Source organism: Zosterops lateralis (assembly GCF_965231275.1).
Source record: "Zosterops lateralis genome assembly, chromosome: 28".
In the NCBI taxonomy this organism is placed as follows: domain Eukaryota; kingdom Metazoa; phylum Chordata; class Aves; order Passeriformes; family Zosteropidae; genus Zosterops; species Zosterops lateralis.
The window spans coordinates 5,005,191-5,025,933 of record NC_139788.1 but is presented as its reverse complement, the minus strand read 5'-3'; the positions used below and the strand labels follow the sequence as shown (position 1 = coordinate 5,025,933).

At 56.5% G+C, this 20,743-nt stretch overlaps 4 protein-coding genes across 13 annotated transcripts; 1 reads left to right on the top strand and 3 right to left on the bottom strand.

The window, feature by feature from the left end:
* Positions 1-432: 432 nt before the first annotated feature.
* MTFR1L (mitochondrial fission regulator 1 like) lies at positions 433-7,136 on the top strand (the record flags this gene model as incomplete). 3 transcript variants are annotated; one of them, XM_083879338.1, is made up of 7 exons in its annotated part: positions 433-502; positions 591-660; positions 1,625-1,729; positions 2,372-2,481; positions 2,970-3,181; positions 3,388-3,712; positions 6,134-7,136. In XM_083879338.1, 6 exons carry the CDS (start codon positions 646-648, stop codon positions 6,237-6,239), a joined length of 873 nt encoding a protein of 290 aa, XP_083735464.1. In that variant the 3' UTR covers positions 6,240-7,136. The 3 variants fall into 3 exon arrangements, with proteins under 3 accessions (XP_083735464.1, XP_083735463.1, XP_083735462.1); XM_083879337.1 differs by lacking the exon at positions 591-660 and having other exon boundaries at positions 443-502; positions 6,134-6,259; positions 6,344-7,136; XM_083879336.1 differs by lacking the exon at positions 591-660 and having other exon boundaries at positions 443-502.
* A 69-nt stretch (positions 7,137-7,205) lies between these two features.
* Positions 7,206-9,582, bottom strand: AUNIP (aurora kinase A and ninein interacting protein; the record flags this gene model as incomplete). Its single annotated transcript, XM_083879320.1, has 3 exons — positions 7,206-8,270; positions 8,727-8,847; positions 9,493-9,582. The coding sequence occupies 3 exons, from the start codon at positions 9,580-9,582 to the stop codon at positions 7,648-7,650; spliced, it is 834 nt and encodes a 277-aa protein (XP_083735446.1). The 3' UTR covers positions 7,206-7,647.
* Positions 9,583-10,230: 648 nt separating this feature from the next.
* On the bottom strand, positions 10,231-13,806 carry PAQR7 (progestin and adipoQ receptor family member 7). Of its 6 annotated transcripts, none has more exons than XM_083879226.1 (3): positions 13,282-13,806; positions 12,689-12,761; positions 10,231-11,469 (listed from the first exon to the last, which is right to left on the bottom strand). In XM_083879226.1, exon 3 carries the CDS (start codon positions 11,442-11,444, stop codon positions 10,413-10,415), a length of 1,032 nt encoding a protein of 343 aa, XP_083735352.1. In that variant the 5' UTR covers positions 11,445-11,469; positions 12,689-12,761; positions 13,282-13,806; the 3' UTR covers positions 10,231-10,412. The 6 variants fall into 6 exon arrangements, with proteins under 6 accessions (XP_083735352.1, XP_083735354.1, XP_083735349.1 ...); XM_083879228.1 differs by having other exon boundaries at positions 13,404-13,441; XM_083879223.1 differs by having other exon boundaries at positions 12,122-13,806.
* A 1,294-nt stretch (positions 13,807-15,100) lies between these two features.
* Positions 15,101-20,535, bottom strand: STMN1 (stathmin 1). 3 transcript variants are annotated; one of them, XM_083879714.1, is made up of 5 exons: positions 20,466-20,535; positions 17,628-17,698; positions 16,758-16,930; positions 15,859-16,050; positions 15,101-15,607 (listed from the first exon to the last, which is right to left on the bottom strand). In XM_083879714.1, the coding sequence occupies exons 2-5, from the start codon at positions 17,638-17,640 to the stop codon at positions 15,539-15,541; spliced, it is 447 nt and encodes a 148-aa protein (XP_083735840.1). In that variant the 5' UTR covers positions 17,641-17,698; positions 20,466-20,535; the 3' UTR covers positions 15,101-15,538. The 3 variants fall into 3 exon arrangements, with proteins under 3 accessions (XP_083735840.1, XP_083735839.1, XP_083735841.1); XM_083879713.1 differs by lacking the exon at positions 20,466-20,535 and adding an exon at positions 19,151-19,211; XM_083879715.1 differs by lacking the exon at positions 20,466-20,535 and adding an exon at positions 18,193-18,631.
* Between the last annotated feature and the right edge of the window lie 208 nt (positions 20,536-20,743).

Below are 20,743 nucleotides of genomic sequence, written 5' to 3'. Positions count from 1 at the left end.
CCCCTTGCACCGGGGTGTTCCCAGTGTCTCCTTACACAGGGATGTCCCCAATGTCCCCCTGCACAGGGGTGTTCCCCTGCACTGGGGTGTCCCCAAAGTCCCCCATGTCCCCCTGCAGCAGGGTGTCTCCACTGTCCTCTTGCACTGCGGTGTCCCCAGCTGCCCCGGGCTGTCCCCTGTCCCCGCTGTCCCCTGTCCCGGGCTGTCCCCTGTCCCGGGCTGTCCCCTGTCCCGGGCTGTCCCCTGTCCCCGCTGTCCCCTGTCCCCGCTGTCCCCTGTCCCCGCAGTCCCGGGCTGTCCCCTGTCCCGGGCTGTCCCCTGTCCCGGGCTGTCCCCTGTCCCCGCTGTCCCCTGTCCCCGCTGTCCCCTGTCCCGGGCGGCGCCTGCGCAGTGCCCCGGAAGGGCTCCCTGCAGGGGCGGGCGCTGGGAGCGGTTCCGGGCGATGGCGGCGGAGGGGCCGCGCCCGGCGCTGGGAGCGGGGCCGAGCTGCGTCGCCCCGCAGGTACCGGGGCTGGGGGGATCGGGGGGCCGGGGAGCGGAGGGATCCGGGGCCGGGGCGATCCCGCAGCCCTCGCCGTGTGTTGTTGCAGTGAGGCAGACGCGGGGAGCGGGGTGCCATGAGCAGCCGGCGCTGAGCCAGCGGAGATGGACGCGGAGGCCGTGAGTGACCCGGGCCGGGACGGCCGGACACTGCCGCTGTCCCCGGGCCCTGCCCCGGAACCTTCCCCGACACCTTTCCCCAGCAGCAGCTCCCGGGCAGCGGTCCAGGAACTGCCCCGGAACCTTCCCCGACACCTTCCCCTGTCACCAGCTCCGGCCGCTGCCCCGGCACCTTCCCCAGCCAGGGCTCTGTTATCTCCCTGCCCCCGTAAATCAGTCACTGGGTGTGTTGTGGGCTGAGCTTTGTCATTGTGGTGTTTGTTCTCTGTCCCGAGCCTTGTGCTGCCTCCTGCCACAGCAGCCTGTGCGTGTCACACGGGCAGAGCCCTTCACCTCTTGGGTGCAGCCCAGAAGTGCCAGAGAGCTCTAAAACGAGTCGCTATTTCTGCAGACACTCCCCAAGTGTTTCCTGTGGCCCTGGCTGGGACAGGCATTGGGTAGATTTGTCATTTGCTGTCACCTGAGAGACGTTCAGCCTTGTCCCAGGATGGGGCAGGTGGGGCCTCCCGGAGCAGGTTCCTCAGCAGCATCAATAGCTGCAGGGAGGGGCACTCACAGCTGCCCTGGGGCATTTCACAGTGCTCCTACTAAAGATGGGGTGAAAGCAGGAGTGTCCCTTGAGTGACACTTTCTTTTGGTGTCATTTTCCTCCTGGACTCTTGATGTGTTGCTGTTTTCCTCCTTTTGCCAAGTTTTCCTTTGTGAAAATGCCTGTTGACAGTGCCTGTTAGTGAGTGGTTTAGTTTTCAATCCTGAAGACACTACACTCATGTTCAATGTCTGGCTGTCACCTGGACACAGTTTTGTGAAATGGGGACCCCAATTATCACCAGGTTCTCATTTAAAAGTGAAGAGATAAAAAGTCAGTGATCACTCTCTGACGGTTCAGGACAATTTCCAGTGTCATGAATTTCCAGAAGGGCACTGAGTGGAGATATTAACTGTGTGCTGTGGGTTCTTGTAGACCATCCCCATCTGGCAGAACAAGCCCCATGGCTCAGCTCGCAGCGTGGTCAGGATGATCGGCTCCAACCTGCCCCTGAAGCCCTGTCCCAGGGCCACCTTCGAGGTGAGTGACCCCTGCCCTTGGGGGTGGCAGGAGGGGCTGGGGCAGGACCAGGCACTGCCATCAGGACCTGGTTTACCCCCACACATCTGCAGAGTTGTAGCCACAAAACTTGCACTGCTGCAGTTAAGTTTAAGAATTTTATTATTTTTTTTTAATTCTGTTATTGTAAAGTGATCACTGGTAACTTGAGGAAATCCCTGCCCAGGCAGTGTCTGAGCTGGAGGAGATGGAAAGGTGGAGTTGCTGACCCAGGGCTTTGCTGTGTGACCTTCAAGGGGCCTGGTGCCCTCTGGGCCTGTTCCCAGGGATTGTGGAGTCCCTGAGGTCACCACTTGGAGTGACAGTGTTGCACGTGGCCTTGGCAGCCCCTGGCCTGGATCAGGTGTCCTCTCCTGCCTCACACACACTCCAGGAAGGAGCAGGAGCTGACCCAGGGAAGCACAGCACTTCCCAGACCCACAGGATTTATGTCCCAGCTCAAAAAACTTGATTAATTGTGCAAACTAAGGGGAACCTGCTGGAATTCTGTGGTGCATGTGCCAGACACAGCTGCTGGTGCTGAGGACAGGGCTCTGCCAGCATGTCTGGGGCAGCTCCAGGAGAACAAACACCATCTCCTCAGCAGTGTTTCCTCCTTGCCAGGTTCTGCCCAGTGTCTCAGATCTGTATTTGGGTGACGTGCCCCCCGTGCCCACCTTGGCTGACATCGTGTGGATCGCAGCGGACGATGAGGAGACCTACGCCAGGGTCAGGTTGGTTTTCATCTGCTGCTTCCTGTCTCAGAGCTCAGGCCAGACACTGCCCAGGTGACCACAGCCTCCAGTCCCCTCAGGGTCTGATTTGGTGCCTCTTGAAAGACATTTTTCCTAAGAGGAGGGGAAAAAAATGACAAAGTACCCAAAGAGGAATTTCTATAGGAAGTGCCAGGAGCCTGTGCCATTTCCTGTTTCCCTCACTGGGCTGTGCAGAGTAACCCCCTGCACCAGGGTGTTTTCTGGTCAGGAAGTGGAAGGGCTGAGTTCTCCCAGGACTGAAATGTCCAGCCTGGCCTTGGACACTTCTAGGGATGCAGGAGCAGCCACAGTTTTGTGTGTTCCATGTGCTGCAGAGAGCACATCTGCACCTCTGGTGGTGCACAGAGGCTTCCTTAGTTTTGGTGGAGGCCCTGCTGCCCTCAGGGGAGGCCAGGCTTTGTCATGGAGAGGTTTGGACATTGTGACTGACAGGTTTTTGTCCCCAGAAGTGACACTCGCCCGCTGAAGCACAAGTGGAAGCCCAGTCCCTTCACAGTGATCCAGAGAAACGCCTCAGTGCCCAACCTGAGGAAGCAGGAGGAGAAGCTGCTGGCCCTGAAGAAGCCTGGTTTGCCAGCCCTGAGCAGGACCACGGAGCTGCAGGATGAGCTGAGTCACCTCCGGAGCCAGATCGCAAAGATTGTGGCTGCAGAGTCAGGTGGGATCAGAATTCCTAAAGGGGGCTGAGCTCTGGTGGTTCCTCCAGGCTCACTCAGAGCTGTTTTCCAGCAGCTCCCTTGGTGGGATGTTGGCTCTGGGCTGTGTTTAGATTGATTATTCTCTTGTGTTGTGGAAAAAAACTGTCCCACGTGCTTTGCTGTGAGTCCATCCATCCATCCATCCACCTCTGGTTTTCTCTCCCAGCCTCTGCCCAGCTGACACCAGACCTGTTATCCCCGGGCAGCTCCAACGCCTCCTCTCCTGTACATTGCTTTGGACCCTCTTTCCAGTCCACCACGTCCTTTGTGATCAGCGACATCACGGAGGAGGAGGCGGAGCTGGAGAGCCCCGAGCTGCCCTCGGTGGCCGAGCTGCCCCCGGTGGCCGTGCTCTGCTCGGCCGAGAGCTGCCGGCCCGACACCAAGGACCCCGACGACGAGGACTCCGTGTCCCTCTCCAAGGCCAGCAGCTTTGCTGACATGATGGGAATCCTCAAAGACATTCATAGGATGAAGCAGAGCAAAGACTTGTAAGTGCTTGCTGAGCTTTTCTCTTCTTGTTTTGTGTCAAATCCGTGTGGAGCCTGCGCACGGCGCTGGCTGCTGGTGCTGCTCTGTGGCCTTTGTTCCTGTTTAGAGCAGAACTTGGTAATTCCTGGGGGGTTTTTGCCTTTCTGGGATAGGAAATAATGGAGAATTTTCATGGAGGAAAGATCACCATGGAGTAGAACTTGGTAATTCATTCCTGTGGTTTTTTTTTTGCCTTTCTGGGATAAGAAATAATGGAGAATGTTCCTGGGGGAAAGACCTTCTTGGAGCAAAACTTGGTAACACATTCCTGGGGTTTTTTTTTTTTGCCTTTCTGGGATAGGAAATAATGGAGAATTTTGATGGGGGAAAGATCACCATGGAGTAGAACTTGGTAACACATTCCTGGTTTGTTTTGTTGGGGTTTTTTTTCCCCTTGATAGGAAATAGTGGAGGGGAATTTAAACTGCTTATCCCAATGTTTGGCTGTTCCAGCTTGTTCACCTGACAAAAAGCTGTGTTTGCCCAGATGCAAACCAGGCCCTGTGTGTGTTGGCAGCTTTCAGAGTGAGGGAAGTGCTGGTCTCAGCCCACCTCACATTCCCAGGCAGTTGGGAAGCTCAGCAGCTTTTCCAACGTGGAAAACACAAGGATTTAACACGTGGAGCTTCTCAGCATCTGTGGTTCTTCATCTGGCCCAGCTCTGGGCGTGGGTAGGGTGAGTTTGCACTTGTCTCATGAGGAGCTGACAAGTTCTGGTCATGAGAACTCCTGAAGCTGCTCCATGGACAAGATCCTGCCCAGCTGAGAATTGAGTTCCCTCTCCAGTGCTGTCTGTGCCTCCTGCCTTTCACACGCTCACAGCTCAGTGCTGGAGCTCAGGCTTCACGTTTTTTCATTCTGTTGTGTGAGATTCTTGGCCAAAAATACCACACTGGGTGGTGGCTGTGCTCAGTTGCTGTTTCCTAATTCGGTTTGAAAGGAATCAGATTCTCAGCACTGAAAAAAATCGAGTCAGATGAGAGGAACAGGCTCAGCTTCCACACCCAGAGCATCAGGGGGTGTCACACCTCCATCCCTCCCAAAATTCACCCCTTTGCTCTGGTTTTCCTCTTCCTGGGGTGCAGAAGGAGCCCAGGACCATCCCCTCAATCCTTGGCTGATTCTCCAGGGCCTGCAGGGAATTCTGCCACACAAAGGCTGGAACTGAACCATTTCCCCCTCATCACCTCCTCTGCCTCAGCCTCTCCTGCACACAGCAATGATGGTGTGGGGTTATTACAGCTTCATTAAAGCTGTCTGAAGAGTTGCAGGTAGCTGAAAAATGATGTTAATTACGGATGCTCATTATTTGATGAGCTTTAATTCCTAATTCTGGTGCAGTTGTGGAGCAGCCCCTGTGCTCCCCCAGCTGTACTGGGCAGCACTGGGGAGCCTGGAGAGGGTCAGTGCTCTTTAAGTGGAGGAAAAAAGGTGCTTAAAGATGCAAAAGATACTTGAAAAGATAATTACATCAATGTTTCTGTGCTGCTGCTGTGTGGGACTCGGTGCTTTAACTCAGCCTTGGTGTTTAAATTCAGCCTTTGTGTTTAAACTCAGCCTTGGAAGCTTCAGGAATAAGTGAGGAACTTTGAGAAATGTGCCTGTTTCAGCAAATGTGAACTAAAGCCTTTCCAGTGTTTTTTTCCTTGTCTTTTAGGAATGTATAAAACTCCCACAATGTTTTCCAAGTGAGGAAGGGCTTCAGCTATGGAAAAAAAGTAAAATAAATAAAGCTCTGAGGTTATTATTACAGGTTATTTATTACAAAACCATGGTACCTGAGGGAAAGGAACCGAGGTTTGGCCTCCTGTAACATAATCTCCTAAATGGAGCTGCTTGTGTGAACTTGTTGAAGGAGGCAGATTGCCCTGGGAACAGGAGAACTCCTGTAGCTGAAGGAAATCTGCACCAGCCCTGCTTTAAAAAGCCTGGAATCTCCCATTTTGAAATAGGGAAGCAGAAATCCATAGTGGAACAGAATTCATGAAAAATAATAATGAATAATGAAAATAATGAAACAACAGACACAGGACTTCCCCCCAAACACCTCACTGAGGGTTGATGTATATGGAGGCTGTAAATAAATAAATTAATACTTAAACTAATTTATTTAATTAATAATTAAATAATGAAGTTTTTGGGTTGACTGCTTGTTATTAGCACAGTGGAATAAGAATTTGAGGATGAGATTTCCAGGTGAGTTCCTGGTTTTCCAGCCCGACACGAAAAGGGCTGAATTTTCCCTCTTTTTGTTGTTTTGTGGTGTTTTTCTTGCACCTCCTACACTTGTGACAGCATCTCATGATAAAAGCTGCAGGAAGACACTGGAGAGGCTCCAGGCAGAGCTGGTAATGAGGAATTTTGGCTCCTGTCCCCTGCAGGAACCGCCCTTCTATGAAGGAGGAGGACCCGGCCGTGCTCATCGCAGAGGTCCTGAGAAGGAAATTTGCCCTCAAGGATGAAGACCTGGCCCTGAAGGAGAAGTGATGCTGCTGCCACTCAGCTCTGTAAGCTCTGTATGCTCCCAAAATCTCCTCCACAGTAGCTGCCTTCTCCTGAGGATTGAGCCTTTTGCCTCTTTTATTATTCAGACATGGTTTGTGCACTGGACACTTCGTTAGGAAAGACCCTTGGGATTTGATGTGTTTTTCCCTGTGTTGTTCTATTTAAGAAAAACCTTTTTAAGAAGATGGAAGCTCTTTTTCCACCTGTGTTTTGCTGTTGGTGACTGGTTGATGAGGATCTCGTGGAGTGCTGCTGGATGAATTTCTTTCTACCTGCACTTTTCCTTAGGTTCCAGTTAAGCATTAAGCTGTGAGGATAGAGCCAGTCCCCATGTCCAGTATGAACAGGACAAACCTGCAGTCCTTTATCCTGAGTATGGTACAGAGCTGCTGAGCACGAGCTCAGGGGTGTTTCCAGCTCTCCAGGGCTTTGGGATCATGGTGGGAAAAGTTTTCCCAAAAAAAAAAAAAAAAAACCAAAAAAAAACCAACAAAAACCTGGCTCAGCTCTGAGGGATTTTGTGTGCCCTGGGTGGTTTTGTTTTGTTTTTGTTTTTTTTTTTTTTCACAGATGAGCCCACAGTTGCATGACAGAATGGCCTTAATTTCTTGCCAGTAATTGAATGTTCCATTACCAATCCCTGTGTCCCCAACCTGTGTTTTATTTTGCCTTCCAGAGGTCTCTTTACGGACCTTGCACCAATGCAAAAGGCCCAGCACCCCAAGCAGAGCAGGGAAGGAGCAGCTTGGCCTTGGCTGTGGCTGCAGTTCCCCCTCACTCAGAGAGCTCTCCCCCAGCTCCACGTTCCCTGCAGTGTCCCTCATGGCTGTATTTAAAGTATGATTTTTTTCCTTTCTATAAAATGGAGCCTTAATAAGACACTGATGGTCTGTGGGGTCATTGATGGGGTCAGGGTGGGGCTGGTGTGTGGGGCAGGCTGGGGGGGTGGAATCCCAGATATTCAGGTGCCAGGGGCTTTCTTAATGCACCTTGGTTTCCTTGAAAAATTAAATCATCGTCCCCTCCTTCAAAATGAGAGAAGAGACTGGTAGCAGAGAGAAGATTTAGGAATTACCAGTTTTAGAGAGAGCTCCTCCCCTCCTGGGGGATGTGATCACTGTACCTGTCCCCACAAGGCTCCTCTGCACCAGGATTTGGTGGATTTTTGGTGGATTTTGGGGCCTGCCTGTGGAGATGGAGCTGTCAGCAGAGTCCCTGCTCTGGGAATGTGCACCCTGGGCAGGACAGAGACACAGGCTCTTAGGAACAAACTCTAACCTTTTATTTGGATTAAAGCAACATTTCAGAGAACAAAGAGGTGCTGGGGTTCAGTTCCCCAGCTGTGAGCACGTCCTGAACAACAAAACCCCCCAGAGCCAGGCTGGGTCCCTCACCAGTGCTTGATGACCCTGTTCCCCTCCGAGTCCTGTGTGAAGAGGCACTCAGAGCCCAGCTCCAGCTGCTGGCTGTCCCTGTCCCTGAGCGAGCTGTCCCTGTCCCTGTGAGCAATGACCCTGTTCCCCTGGGAGTCCTGGCTGAAGAGCTCTCTGAGAGGCTGAGCTGGCCCTGGGCTCTGGGGAGAGCAGCAAACCCCTCTGGGAGCAGCCCCTGGGGCAGGATTTGTGTTCTCAGCCCCAGAGTTATCTCTGCTGCAGGGCTGTGCTTTCCTGCTCCCTGGGGCTGTTTCTCCACAAAATAACCGGGATTTGTTCCTGTGAGGGATGATCCTGCTGTCCTCTGAGCCCTGGGAGAAGCTGCAGCACCAGGAGTCCCCCCCAGCCCCACGGGAGCCTCTGCTCTGCCTCTGAGACTCCACCTGGAGCTCCAGGGGAGCGAGAGGTGTTTTCCATGTCTGGGATGTTCCCTGCAGCCCCTGCTCAGCTCCAGGGGGCTCTTCCAGCTGTGGCAAGGGCAGGATCTTCACAGGACAGGCAGCCAGAGGAGCCCCTGAGTCCTTACAGTCTTTATTTGGGGTGCAGGGAGTCGGCCTGGAGTTTTCTTTGTCTGTTTCATCTGAAAACAACAAGGCCTTGGTGAAAGCAGCCCCATGTCCCAGGGTTAGTCAGCTCCCAGTGCTGTCCCCTGTGTGTCCCTCAGGACTGTCCCCACCAGCCCAGCAGTGCCACCACCCCACAGTGACCCCCTGCTGCTGCAGAGGCTGCCCTGGAACAGCTCCCAAAGCTCTGGGATGGGTCACATCAGCCCCTGCAGTGAGAGAGCTGCAGCTTCAGCTGCTCAAAGTTACCCAACCCCCCCCGAGAACTCCCCAGGGACAGTGCCCTGGCCTGACAGAGGCATCAAGTCCCACATTTGCCACTGAAATCATTTAATAAAAAATCCAAGTTGCCAATATCAGCCAGCTCCTCCTTCCTGGGAGTTCTAACCTTTGCCCTCTGCACCCCAAAATGCAGCCAGGAGGTGAGAGATGGGTTTGTAATGCCTGAACCTCCTTCCCTGGGCCCCAGGTACCTGTGTGGGGTCTGAAGAAGGTGGGGATGGTGCTTTGCCTGGTGCCAGGCCGTGGGAGCAGCACCAGGCTCTGTTTCCTCTCAGCAGTTCGGGTGGGTGCTTTGAGCTTGGCACTGAAGGGCTGCGGGAAGAAAAAAGTGAAAAATATTAAATATAAAACCAACCCTCCCCCTCTTCCAGCTGTGGCACAGCTCCTGCCTTTGTTGTGCAGCAGCAGAGTCGTTTGGGTTGGGAATCCCAGAATTATTGGGGTTGGAGGTGTCCCAGTCCAGTGCCCTGCCCAGGCTGGGTCACCCAGAGCAGGTGACACAGGAACACGTCCAGGTGGGTTTGGGATGTCCCCACAGAGGGAGATTCCAGCCCTCCATGGGCAGCTGTTCCAGGGCTCTGCCCCCTCATGGAAAGAAGTTCTTACTTGTGTTGAGGTGGAACTTGTGTTGTATTTTATGGCCATGGCTCTTTGTCCCGTCACTGAGCACCACTGAACAGAGTTTGGCCCCGTGCAGTGACAGCCCTGGGGATGTTTTATGGATTTAGGGATCCCCCCTCACCTTCCCTTACCCACACCGACCGGGCCCGGCTCCCGCAGCCTCCCCGCACCGGGACGAGTCCCCGCCGATGGAATGCAGGGATTCAGTGCAGCCTTAGCTCACCCTCAAGGGGCCCAGGCCGTGCCCCGGGGCTGGGCCGACCCCACCGCGGCCCTTCCGGTTCCCCGGGCCCGCTCCCGGGGCCCGCCCGCCCTCAGGGCCCGCCGGGGCCTCACCCGCGCCGGGCCCCGCTTCAGCTCGGCCGTGTCCAGCCAGACCCCGCAGGCCTCGGCCGGGGCCGCGCCGCCCCCGCGCCGCCGCCCCATCCCGGGCCCCCGGGGCTCCCCCGGTTCGGATTCCCGGGCCCGGTTTCCCGCTCGCGCCGGCCCCGCCCCCAGCGCGCACTGCGCACGCGCCCCCCGCAGGAGCTAACCAATGGGAGATGGGGTATTGCCAGATATGCAAATGAGACCACGCCCACACGTTCTGCCTATATAAGGGGCGGTGGCGGCGCGGCCCCCTCAGAGCAGCAGCAGCCGCGCCGAGAGCGGTGACAGCTCTGAGCGGTGACAGCGGGGACGGAGCGCCCCGCATTTCCCTCTGAATCCACATCGGGGCAGCAACAGCTGATCCCAGCCCTGACCCACTGCTGGGGCTCCCCATCGCACCAACCTCCCCTCTCCCCGCGCTTTCAGGGACACGCCTGTGCCCATCCTTTACCCTCAGGGTAAAGGACAGGGCCCTGGCACTGCTTGGACAGCTCTGAACAACTCCCTCAGCCCTGTAAGAGGGGCCTGAAATTATATTAAATTAACTTGTCAGCTCAGTGGTTTAAACAACCTCACCTTGGTCTGTTGCCATGGTTTAGAGTCTAACAGGGCCAGATGGCCTCTCCTCACCTCATGCTGGGGGCCCTGGCAGTGCCCCAGAGCCTTCCCCAGCCCACCAGGGCACACAAAACACTTCGTTCCAACTGTTTATTCAGAGCTGAACAGAACCCCTGTGCCATTCTATGAGCAAGCTGGAACTTACACTGGATTTAAAAAAGCATAAAAAGCATCTCTTTCATTCCCTAGAGAAAGCACTTGCTGAGTGACAGTTCATGAAGCAGCATCTGGAGGTTCGGGGCAGAATTTGGGCTGAGCTCATTTCTTCTTTACTCCTCCTTGAGGCCCAGCTTGTTCTTCACCCTCTGGGCCATGTAGGTGGCAGTGAGGACAGAGCAGGTGACAGTGAGCAGGAACAGGGCAGAGAAGTCGTGAGCCAGGTCCCCCTGGAGCGAGGAGTAGATCTCCCTCCTGGACTCATAGTCCAGCACCACGGCCTCGATCTGCGCCAGCGTGCAGAGCACCAGGAACACGTGGAAGATCTGGTGGCTCTGCCCGAAGAAGTGGCACTTCCCGGGGAACCACTTCTCGGGGTAGGGGTGGGAGAAGAAGAAGGCCCCGAGGAGGAAGAAGAGCACCTGGCACTTGTGGTAGAGCAGGGCGGGGTCGGGGCGGGCGGCCGTGAGGATGCGGTGGATGACGGGGCTGATGTCCAGCAGGTAGGCCAGCCCCGAGGGCAGCTCCTGGCACAGGCGGCCGGGCAGGGGGCACGCCGGGTGGAAGTGGAACTTGGCGTAGCAGGAACCAGCACAGGACAGCCAGGCCAGCACCGCTGCCAGCGGCAGGAAGAAGCCCTGGACACGCCGGTGCCAGCCCGGCTCGATGGCGTAGTAGAAGTGCCCCAGGGCGCTGCCGTACTGGTACACGGCCACCCCCACGTAGTCCATGAAGAAGAAGCTGTAGTGCCAGAACTCAGACTTGGCCTGCAGCAGGTGGGCTAGGCTGCTGAAGCTCAGGTAGGTGATGGAGGCGGCCAGGATGATGAGCAGGGGCCGGGCGTGCTCGTCCTGCCCGAAGTCCACGCGCTGCCAGAGGCGCTGGAAGCGCAGCAGCAGCACCAGGGCGGCCGCCAGGTGAGACCAGACGTTGATGGCCTCGTTGTGCTGCTGGAAGAGCGTGGAGAAGTAGTACCGCCAGGTCTGCTGCACGGGCCGGTAGCCCCGGTGGATGTAAGGCTTCCAGAACACCGGGGGCACCTCAGCGCTGCTCACCGTGCCCGGGGACAGCGGCCCCAGCAGCTGCCGCAGCTGCCTCACGCTGATGAAGAGCTGGCTGAGCTTCCCCGGCGCCGCCGTGGCCATGGTGAGGGGTCCTGAGAAAAATCACCTTTGGGGAGGAGAGGGAGTTTGGCCGTGGGGGTTAGTAGGGATTTTAACATCACAATCATCATTTTTATGTTTGGGTCTTATGTTCAAACGCTCTGCTTGGGGTTTTCCCCTGTAGAATCCCCAATAACAGTGACAGAAAAGAGGCTGAAGGGAGATGTAAGAACTCCTGAGGTGCCTCTGCTGTGTGGGGAGCCTCAGACTTGAGGCTGCGGTTAAATGACAGTAATGAACACACCAGGACACATCAGTGCCTGGCTCATCCCGTTCTCTGCGGTTTGGGAACGGCTAAACAAACCAAGCATCCTAAACAAACCTCCCACTCCAGATCCCCCCTCCTGTAAACTGTTTGCAGTGTCTGTCCTTACAAATACCAACAAGTAACAGAGGCTGCAACTGCTGTGTTTGGAGTTTTACCTCCTCCTTTCAGCTGATTTTCCAAGAAGCTTCCCAAAACATGGCATGAGTAAGTTCATCCCGTCTCACCACTGAGGTCCAGCAGAGTAATCTTTGTGAGCAGGAATTTCCATATTTACGTTTTGGAAGCTGCTGTCCTTACCCAGATAAAGGCAGCCCTGCCAGCTGGTTCAGCCTTTTCATAAAAAACTCACTGAACAGAACATGCCCAAAACGAGATTCTCCCCCGGCTTTACCTGCTCTTGCTCAGACAAGTCCTGAAGAAAACCTGATTCCCGTCCAGCTCCAGGGCTGATCTATGGCCTCAACCCCTGGCAAGTGCCCTCATTTCAGGGACAGGGAAAGCTCTTCAAAGTTTGGGAACAGGAGGGGATGGGACTGTTTGTTTAAAGAAACTCTGTAATTTCCTCATCAAAGTCGGGCTGTAACTCGTTCCTGGCTGATTCCAGGGGGCACAGACACAGAAACAAACAGTCTCTTTGCTGCTCGGTTTCCCTCCCAAACGCCCTTTGCCCACCTGGCCTGGTTAGAGAGGCCCCACATCCCAAACAGCGCCCGCGGCTGGGGCGGCACCTCACCAAGGGCGACCCCAACCCTCCCCCGGCCCCCTCAACCCCCCCAAAAGCTGCGACTTCCTGGGGCTGCCAGGGAAGAATCCACCCCGAACCTCTTCCTGCTCTGAGCAGAAACAGCCCCGAGCGCTGCCACGGACCGAGGGCAAAAGCAGAACCTCCCAAGTTCAGCTGTTTTGACCTGAATTCCAGGGCCGGCTTGGAAGCAAAAACACGGCCAGGAGAACTTGCCTCAGTGCCGGGGCTCCGCTGCCCTCCGGGTGCCGGGGAGGGGGCTCAGCTCCGGCTCCCAGAAGAGAAATTCCTGCGGGAAAGGAAAGGGCCCGGCTCTGCTCGGGGAGATGCCGCGTCGGGAGCAGCCAAGCACGAGGCAGGAAAGGGAGCGGTGTTTACTTCAACTCCTCCAAAACTTGTCGGAGCAGGATTTCATTCGCGTTCCCAGCTACCCGAGCCCTGAGCAACGCTCCGTTACGAAGGGAGCGCATCCTGGAAATCCTTCATCTGCCTCTTACTCCAAATAATAACACCCTCTCTTCCCCCGAGCTGTCGGTAACGCTGCCTCAACCGCCTGGCGTTTCCTCCGCAGCGTTTCCTTTGCCCAGCAGCTTCCACCCCTCCCGCTGAATTTTTCTGTGATGATAAAGAGTCGCCCCCGGCTGTTTACATCCCTGCCTGCTCCCGCCACACAGCGGCACCCAAAAACACCAGCCTCCCAAAGCCTCCCCAAGCACCAGCAGCTTTCATTTTCAGACCGGCACGGGTTTCCCCCAGCTCCGATCAGCCCCCGATCCACCCGCAGAGCAGCAGCTCCGGCCCTGCCAAACCTTCCGGGCAGCCCAGGATGCTTCTCCCTCCCCTCCCACCGCGGGCAGCGGGTGGGATGAGCAGGGCTTTGGTTCCCTTCCCCTCGCGGTGCCCTCCGGGACCTCCAGCCCCGCCGCGGCACCTGCAGAACGGCCCCGTCTGCTCCGGCCCCGCTCCGGCCCCGCTCCGGCCCCGCCGCTTCTCCCGCCCGCAGCTCCTCCCGGGGGGCGGGGGGCCCGGGGGTCGCGGCCCCTGCAGCCCCTGGAGCTGCTCCGAGCCGCTGCTCCTCCCTTCGCACCCCCGACACGGCTCTGCATCCCTCCCTCTCTCCCTCTGCAGGTGGAAGAAGCTATGGAGCCCTTTTTTTTTTTTTTTTTTTTTTTTTTTCTGCCCCGATCATTCCCCTCCCTCGCCCCGCTCTAAGGTCCCGCTCTCCTCTCCCTCCCGGCCCGGCCCTGCAGCCCCGGCTCAGCCCGAGCACGGCACACACGGGAAGCAGAAGGAAGGGGAGGGAACAGAAGGCCCCGCGCCGAGCTCTGACAGCTCTGGCAAGCCCAAACCTCACATTTAGCGTCGATTTGCGCTCCAGCACCGTTTGTGGTTTGGCAGAGCTGCCATTCTCCTCCCCCGCGTTTGGAGAGAGGAGAAAAAAAACCCACACGGCATTTGGGACACTCTTTCCTCAGCAGGTAACGACATTAAAATGAAGATCTGGGGGTTTTCATTGCTCATTGTGTCTCATTTTGTACCGGGGAGCTGCTCCAGGGCTCCCTCCGGCCTCCATCACGCCGTGCCAGGTGCTCAGCCTCTCTCCTGGGTGCCCTCCAAGCTTTGTCTCAAAGTTCAGCCCCGTTTTCCTGCGCTCGGCCCGCCGGGTGACCTGACCCCACACCAGGACAATCCCTGACCCCACACCGGGGCAGACACTGACCCGACACGGGGCACAGCCCGACCCCAGTCCGTGTCCTCACGTTCCTCACGTTGGGCAATGCCGGGAGGAGCCACCCAAACCCCAGAGCCGCCCCGTCTCTCCCCAGCAGGGAGCAGCACAGACTCTTCTACCTCGAGCTGAGCATCCAAACGCTGCTGGAAATCCCTCAAGGAAGGGACCCTGCAGCGTTCCAGGGCCGTGTCCCGCTGCTCCTCACATCAGCTCCGGGGTAGGAACAGCTCGGCAGTGCCCGCTGGGACACGGGAAAAGCTTCCCGAGCTGAAGCTCCTTCTCCATCACACCCCACAGTCTCTTTGTTGAAAAAACAAATATCTGTGGCTTTTCTGTCCTCGGGTGCTCTGGCTGTGGAGTTAAGCTGCAAACAAACCCGGGAGCCAAGCCATGATCAGGGATAGAGGGAGGACAGAGCAGTGGCAGGCCAGGAGCTCTGGCAGGGTTTGGGGAGGTGCCTGCTTACAGCCCCAGTAGCTGTGGCCGTCCTCAGGGGAAGGGAGTGGGGTGCAACACAAAGATCTTGTTCCAAATCCACCTAAAGACCATCTTCCCTCAGAACCCCTCCCATCCTCCCAGCCCAGGAGGAAGCAGCAGACCAGGGCAGGTGCTGGTCCACCCCGGCACGTCTGGGTGACACCAAAATGACTCCCCTGGGGCAGCCCACCCTCCCAGCAGGTGCTGCTGTCACCCAGAGCCCCTCAGGGGAACAAGGGCTGTTTGTGGGGATGTCCCAGCACAGGGCCCGGGACACAAACAGCCCCCAGTTGCCAGGGCTGAGGTGTCACACAAAGCCCCGATTGTCACAGCAGGACAATGCCAGGCTCTGGGGCACAGTGACTGTGCCCAGCCCTTTCCCTCCACCCGCCCTGGGCTCCTGAGGAAGGAACGTGGGATAACAGCACTGTGCAGCTTTATTGAGTCACTCGGTTACAGCAGTATTTTAGCAGACTGGACAGTCAGAGATTTTTGTTTGAAGTGTAACAGATACTCAGCATGGAACAGTTACTACAGATTCCTTGCACAAAGGTCTTACAGAGCTGATACAGTACTCGCCATCAACCCAGGAGCGAGTGCACTGGCGTAGAAAAGGATGCAACAAGAAGAAAAAGCTACACTGGAAAGACAACACTTTAGAAAAGTGACACATGGAAGGTCTCCCCTCTAGCCCCCAAAGCAAGTGTACAGTTTGGATCTAATTTTACAGTTCTACATCAGTTTCTAAGAAACTTAAAAAAAAAAAATATAACCGAACCAAAACCAAAGATAAAACCACTGGCCAGTACAGTCTTTGGATATTTGGAGGAGGGGGAGAGTCAGTTTCCAGAACAGAGTCAGTCAGTCTCGGCCTCACCAGGGTCTTTGCCTTCTTTGTTCTTTCGGACCTCTTCCACATGCTTGTCCTGAAAAACAGCAGCAGGAGCTGTGAGACCCAGAGAAGGCTCCCCACAGCACTGAGGGGCACAGGGTGGAGCTGCAGAGGCTGCCCCAGCTCCGTCCATCCCTCCCACAGAGCTGGAATCCTGCAAAGATTCTGCAGATTCCACAACCAGACCACACCACCCCAGCCCTCCCCACCTGTGCAGGGCACCCCCCCTGCTGTGGATGTTTTTCGGGGAGTTTTCCTCTCCTTTTCCCAGGGCTCCACACCCACCTTCTCCCGCAAGCGCTCCAGCTTGGCAGCCATTTGTGCCTCACGGTTCTCTTTGTTGGCTTCCATTTTGTGGGTCAGCTTCTCCTCTGCCATTTTGCTGAAGTTGTTGTTCTCCTCGATGGCTTTCTGCAGCACCTCCTTCTCGTGCTCCCTCTTCTCTGCCAGCTGCTTCAGCACCTCTGCCTCGTGGGACTGTGAGACAGGGCAGGCTGTGAGGGCACAGTGGGGCCACCCAGGGAGCTGCCCCAGCTCCTCACGGGCTTTTGTGCCTTTCTTGTGCCTTTTTGGGGCCAACAGGAGCTCCTGGGGCTCCCCCCAGACACCCACAGAACCTGCATTTCACCACCACATCTACCTGTGCAAAGCTCAGTTTCTGTTACTACTTGCAGATCTTGTTAAATGGGATCTTTCTGGATTTTTTTTTTATGTTAACATTGATGGAACTTTCCTTAAAGATCTTCCCTTCTCAGAGGGGTGAATCACTGAGATTCAGGTCAGGCTCACTTCAATCAAAGCCTCGTCACCCTCAAGGGCTCCAGGCTGCAGCCCCAGTCACATCTTTCATCAGTCAGACAATTTATTTCTCAACTTCTCGTTACAGATTCACTGCTGTGTTTTCTAGGAGAAAATTCATCTTGTTCTGGTGTTAAAAGACAAGAAAAACAGCTTCTTCCTGAAAGAGCTGCCCCTCTCAGCTACGTTTCCTCCCAGCTTTTCTTCAAAAAAATCTCTTTGGAATCAAAACCATGACCATAAAGCTTCCTAAGAGCTCCAGGGATTTCATTAATATTCAATTTGCCATAAAAAAACCCACTTATCCCAAGGAACAAATGAAAAAAAGAGCCCCAAGCCCCTCAAAGCTGGTGGAGCAGAGCTCACTCCAGCTGCTCCAGCTTTACCTTGCGTCTCTCCTCTGCTGCTTCCAACTTCTTCTGGATCTCTTCCAACGACACATCTTTCTTCTTTGGGGGAGACAGAGGGAACTCTGGCACGGCTTCTTTCGAGCGGGGGCTGAGGATCAGCTCAAAGGCCTGCCCAGAGGCTCGCTTCTCCAGCTCCTTCACCTGGATGTCTGGGAACGGAGGGGAAAAAAGCCAGGAAAATGAGGGGTTTATGCAGGAACTGGCTCAGGTGACATGAAAAACAGCCTCCCAAAATTCAGCACCATGAGGTTCCCTAAGGAAGGGACATGCAAGACAGGAGTTCTGTTTTCAGCACAGCAATACTGTTCCAAAATGTGGAAATTTCCTTTGTAATCCTTCCTGGATCCTACATCACCCAAGCACCTGATGTTTTAATTTAGCCTTCAACATCCCAAACCGTGAAAACGAGTTCATTAGTTCAAATCAAAAATCATTCTCTCTCCAGTGACAAATCTGAGGATGAATTTCCAGGTGTTTTCCTGGAACCTGAGAGAGCCAAGAACTAAAAGAAATTATTTTTTAGAGAAATGTGCAGGCAGGGCTGTCTCCCCCAGCCCTGCACGGTGTCAGCTGCAGCCTCGTGGTCCCCGAGATGTCTCGGTGACAGCCAGCTCTGCCGAGGGAGCAGATGGCTGCAGGGAGCTGAAGCCCATCTGCTGCCAGACTCCTCTTTTGGGGTGTTTTCACAACCACCCAGCTTCAACAGCCTCACCCAAGATGGGAGAAAAGCCTGCTGACAGAAGCTTATTTCACTGGATTCGGGTTTTAAGTTATTCCCAAGGAAATTAAGAGGTAAAAAAAAAAAAAAAAAAGACACAAGAGCATTTAACACAAAATTCTACCTACCAGAAGTAGCCATGGCCAAGAAAATAAGAGTCCAGAAGCCAAGCCTGGGAGAAGGTCAGTCAGGTGGGTTCCTAGGTAACAAAGAGATGTGCCTTTCAACAGCCAGCACAGGGATCCTGCTCCCTCTAATAAAAACTGCTAAACAGAATTAGAGCTGCTGAACAAAAGGCAGGCAAGGTAGGTCACTGCAGTCAGTGATTCCAGGCATTTTGTGGAGCTAATGGCCAGTGCTGGGAATACTGGAGAGGTTATGGAATTACTGGCGTTGCAGGATCTGTGTGATACTCGAGCATTTTCAATCTGTTTTATTCCACCCTAAGGTACTCGAACAAAGACCCCGTTCTACCACGGCACTACGGGGATTTCACTGCTCTCACACCCATCTAAGAGCTCACTGAATTAAAAAATGACGCATCACAGGACAGCACAGCCAGGATTCCTGCTACTCCCGAAGGATCTGAAATGTGCGCAACCGAGCTCATTTAAAATTCGGTTTTAATTGCGCAGCTCGAGTCAGATGCTTCACACCGCGGCAGACAGCGAGGGCGCACACCGCCCAGGATACCTTGTGAAAACGGGGCGTCGTTAATAAAATGCCAGAAAGAGGTCTAGAAACCGTTTAAAAAAAAAAAAATAGAAAAGAAAAAAAAAAGGTTTTTTGGGGGGTTTGAAGGGGCGCCGCTGCGGGGTCCGGGCGGGGCCGGGGCGCGGAGCGAGTACCGCACGCCCCGGCCCCGCCCCCCGGCGCCCGCAGCCAATCCCCGCCGAGGCGCCAGCGGAGGCCCCGCCCCCGTCCCGCCCCCGCCCCTCCAACCGCACCGAATTCAAACCGCCGGGGAGAGCGCGCGCGCGCCCGCGCGAGGGGGCTCGAGGGAGGGGGCGGGGCCAGCGCCAACATCCGGGCACCTGCCGCCCCCCGCCTCAGGTGCGGGGCCGCCCCCCCCCCCGCCTCAGCCCCGCAGGGGCGAAGGGGACGGGGAGCGCGGGGCAGCGACACGGGGACAGGGGGCTCCGGCAGGGCCCCCCACGGCTCCATGGCGTCGGGGCGCGGTCGCCCGGATACCGCCCCTTCCCCACTAACAATGGCGGGGAGGGGAGGGGGCGCCGCTGCCGCGGGTAGGGCGTCGCCCCTCGCTGAGGGACAATAGACACCCCCTTCCCCTCAGCGATCGGGGCGCGGCGGGAACAGGGACACATACGAGGAATCCCCCCCATTGTCTCCCTTCTCTTTGTCACCAAGACGCTCCAAAACCGGGCGGCGACGCGGTGCCCGCGAGCGGGGACAAAAGCGACCTCCGCCCCGAGCGCCCGCAGAGCGCCGCGCAGCCCCCCCTCACCTTGACATCCACCCTCGGGACCCCTCCGCCGCCCGCATCAACGGGATGCCGGACCCCGTAAAGCACCGACACTTCTCCCCTCTCATCCTCCGCCTTCTCGAGATGCGGAGGGCACGGCCCGGGGGCTCCGCGGCCGCGGCCCGCCCGTGCCCGCTCCCCCCCGCAGCGGCCCCGCCGCGCACCCACCTGCCCGCGCCGCCGCTCCGGCCACACTCCGCTCGCGCCCGCCCCGCCGCGCACAAAAGCGCCAAACAAAGGCACGTGACCCGCCCCGCCCCGCCCCGATTGGCCGAGCCCGCCGGCACGTGCCGCCCGCCGGGGGGGGCTGAGGGGGGGCTCGTGCCCACCCCCTCACGAACGCGCCCCCCCAACCGAGCCCCCCCCGCCCCCGGCCGCGCGGGGCACGCCGGGAGTTGTAGTTCGCCCCCGGCGGGGGGCGGCCGCCCCCGCGTTTGGCCCGGGCCGGGCCGGGGGTGCGGGGCCGAACTGCGACGTCCCCCGGGCCCCAGGGACCCTCGGGCCCCAGAGCCCCGCGCTGGGATCCCGCTCCTGCCCCCGGAGCTGCTGGGACTCCCTTTGTGTCTCACCCCTCTGGTGAGGAGGACAGAGGCATCAAGGCCAGTGCTGTGGTCGAGAGTGTCCGGCCTGACAGGGGCAATGGCAGGAGAGGAGCTCTGGCTGGGACGACCAGAGCTGCGGCCACCTCATGGCTGTGGTCATCCAGAGCCACGGTCACCTCAGAGCTGTGGTCATCTCATGTCCATGGTCATCTCAGACCCATGGTCACCAGCATGGTCACCTCAGATCCATGGTCACCTCATTTCCCAGAGCCATGGTCACCACAAGATCATGGTCACCTCAGGGCCATGGTCACCTCAGAGCCACGGCCACTTGACTTGAGACCTTGGTCACCTCAGGGACATGGTCATCTACACAGGGGCATGGCCATCTCAGGGCCACGATAAGTTAAGTCCAGGGCTCATCATCGAGATGACCACCCAGTTCCTTTGGACATCTCAGGGTCACAGCCACCACAGGACAGTCCCGCAGTGTTTTGGGGGCCAGGCCACCCTCTCCTTTGGGGTGACACCAGCGAGCTCAAGCACGTCCAGAATAAACCTCATTTGTGCAGATTCCATGGAATGAGCACGGTGGCTCCATTTGGATCTGCCCTGGGAGTGTTCCCCTCTCCAGGACAACATCACTGCCAGCCCCAGGGAAGTGTCTCACTCCCAAACGTGCCTCCAACAAATCCACTCCGAGTCCACATGTCCCACACAAATGAATCCCCTGCAATTCCCGTGGTGGTTCCCACGCCCCGACCACACCAACAGGCAATCCACACAAAAGGCAGATGGACACACCACAAAATCCTCCGCTACAGCCCCAGCCCAGCAGCCTCCACACCCTCAATCCCAAAAAAAGGACTTTTCTGGGACCCCCCCTCACCATGCACCCTCTCAAACCCAAGGATTCTGCACCAAAAAGAGAGGAATCCTACCTTGTGGAAGGTTAATATTGTGACAGAAAGGCAGGAAGCTTTCAAAACAGAGATTATTTTAAACACTGGCCCTGTTTTTTGCTGATCTGACGTCTATTTCCATGGAAACCACATCCAGCCGCCGAGCTGCGAGAATTGGGAGAGGCTTCTGCCGGAGTGGGCATGGGAAGAGCCATTTTCCAGCTGCGTGGTGGAACCTTTTTGTGGGATTGATGGGATCCCAGGTCCGAGATCTGACACCTGAGGCGGCTGCTCAGCCCTTTGGGATCATCCCTGGC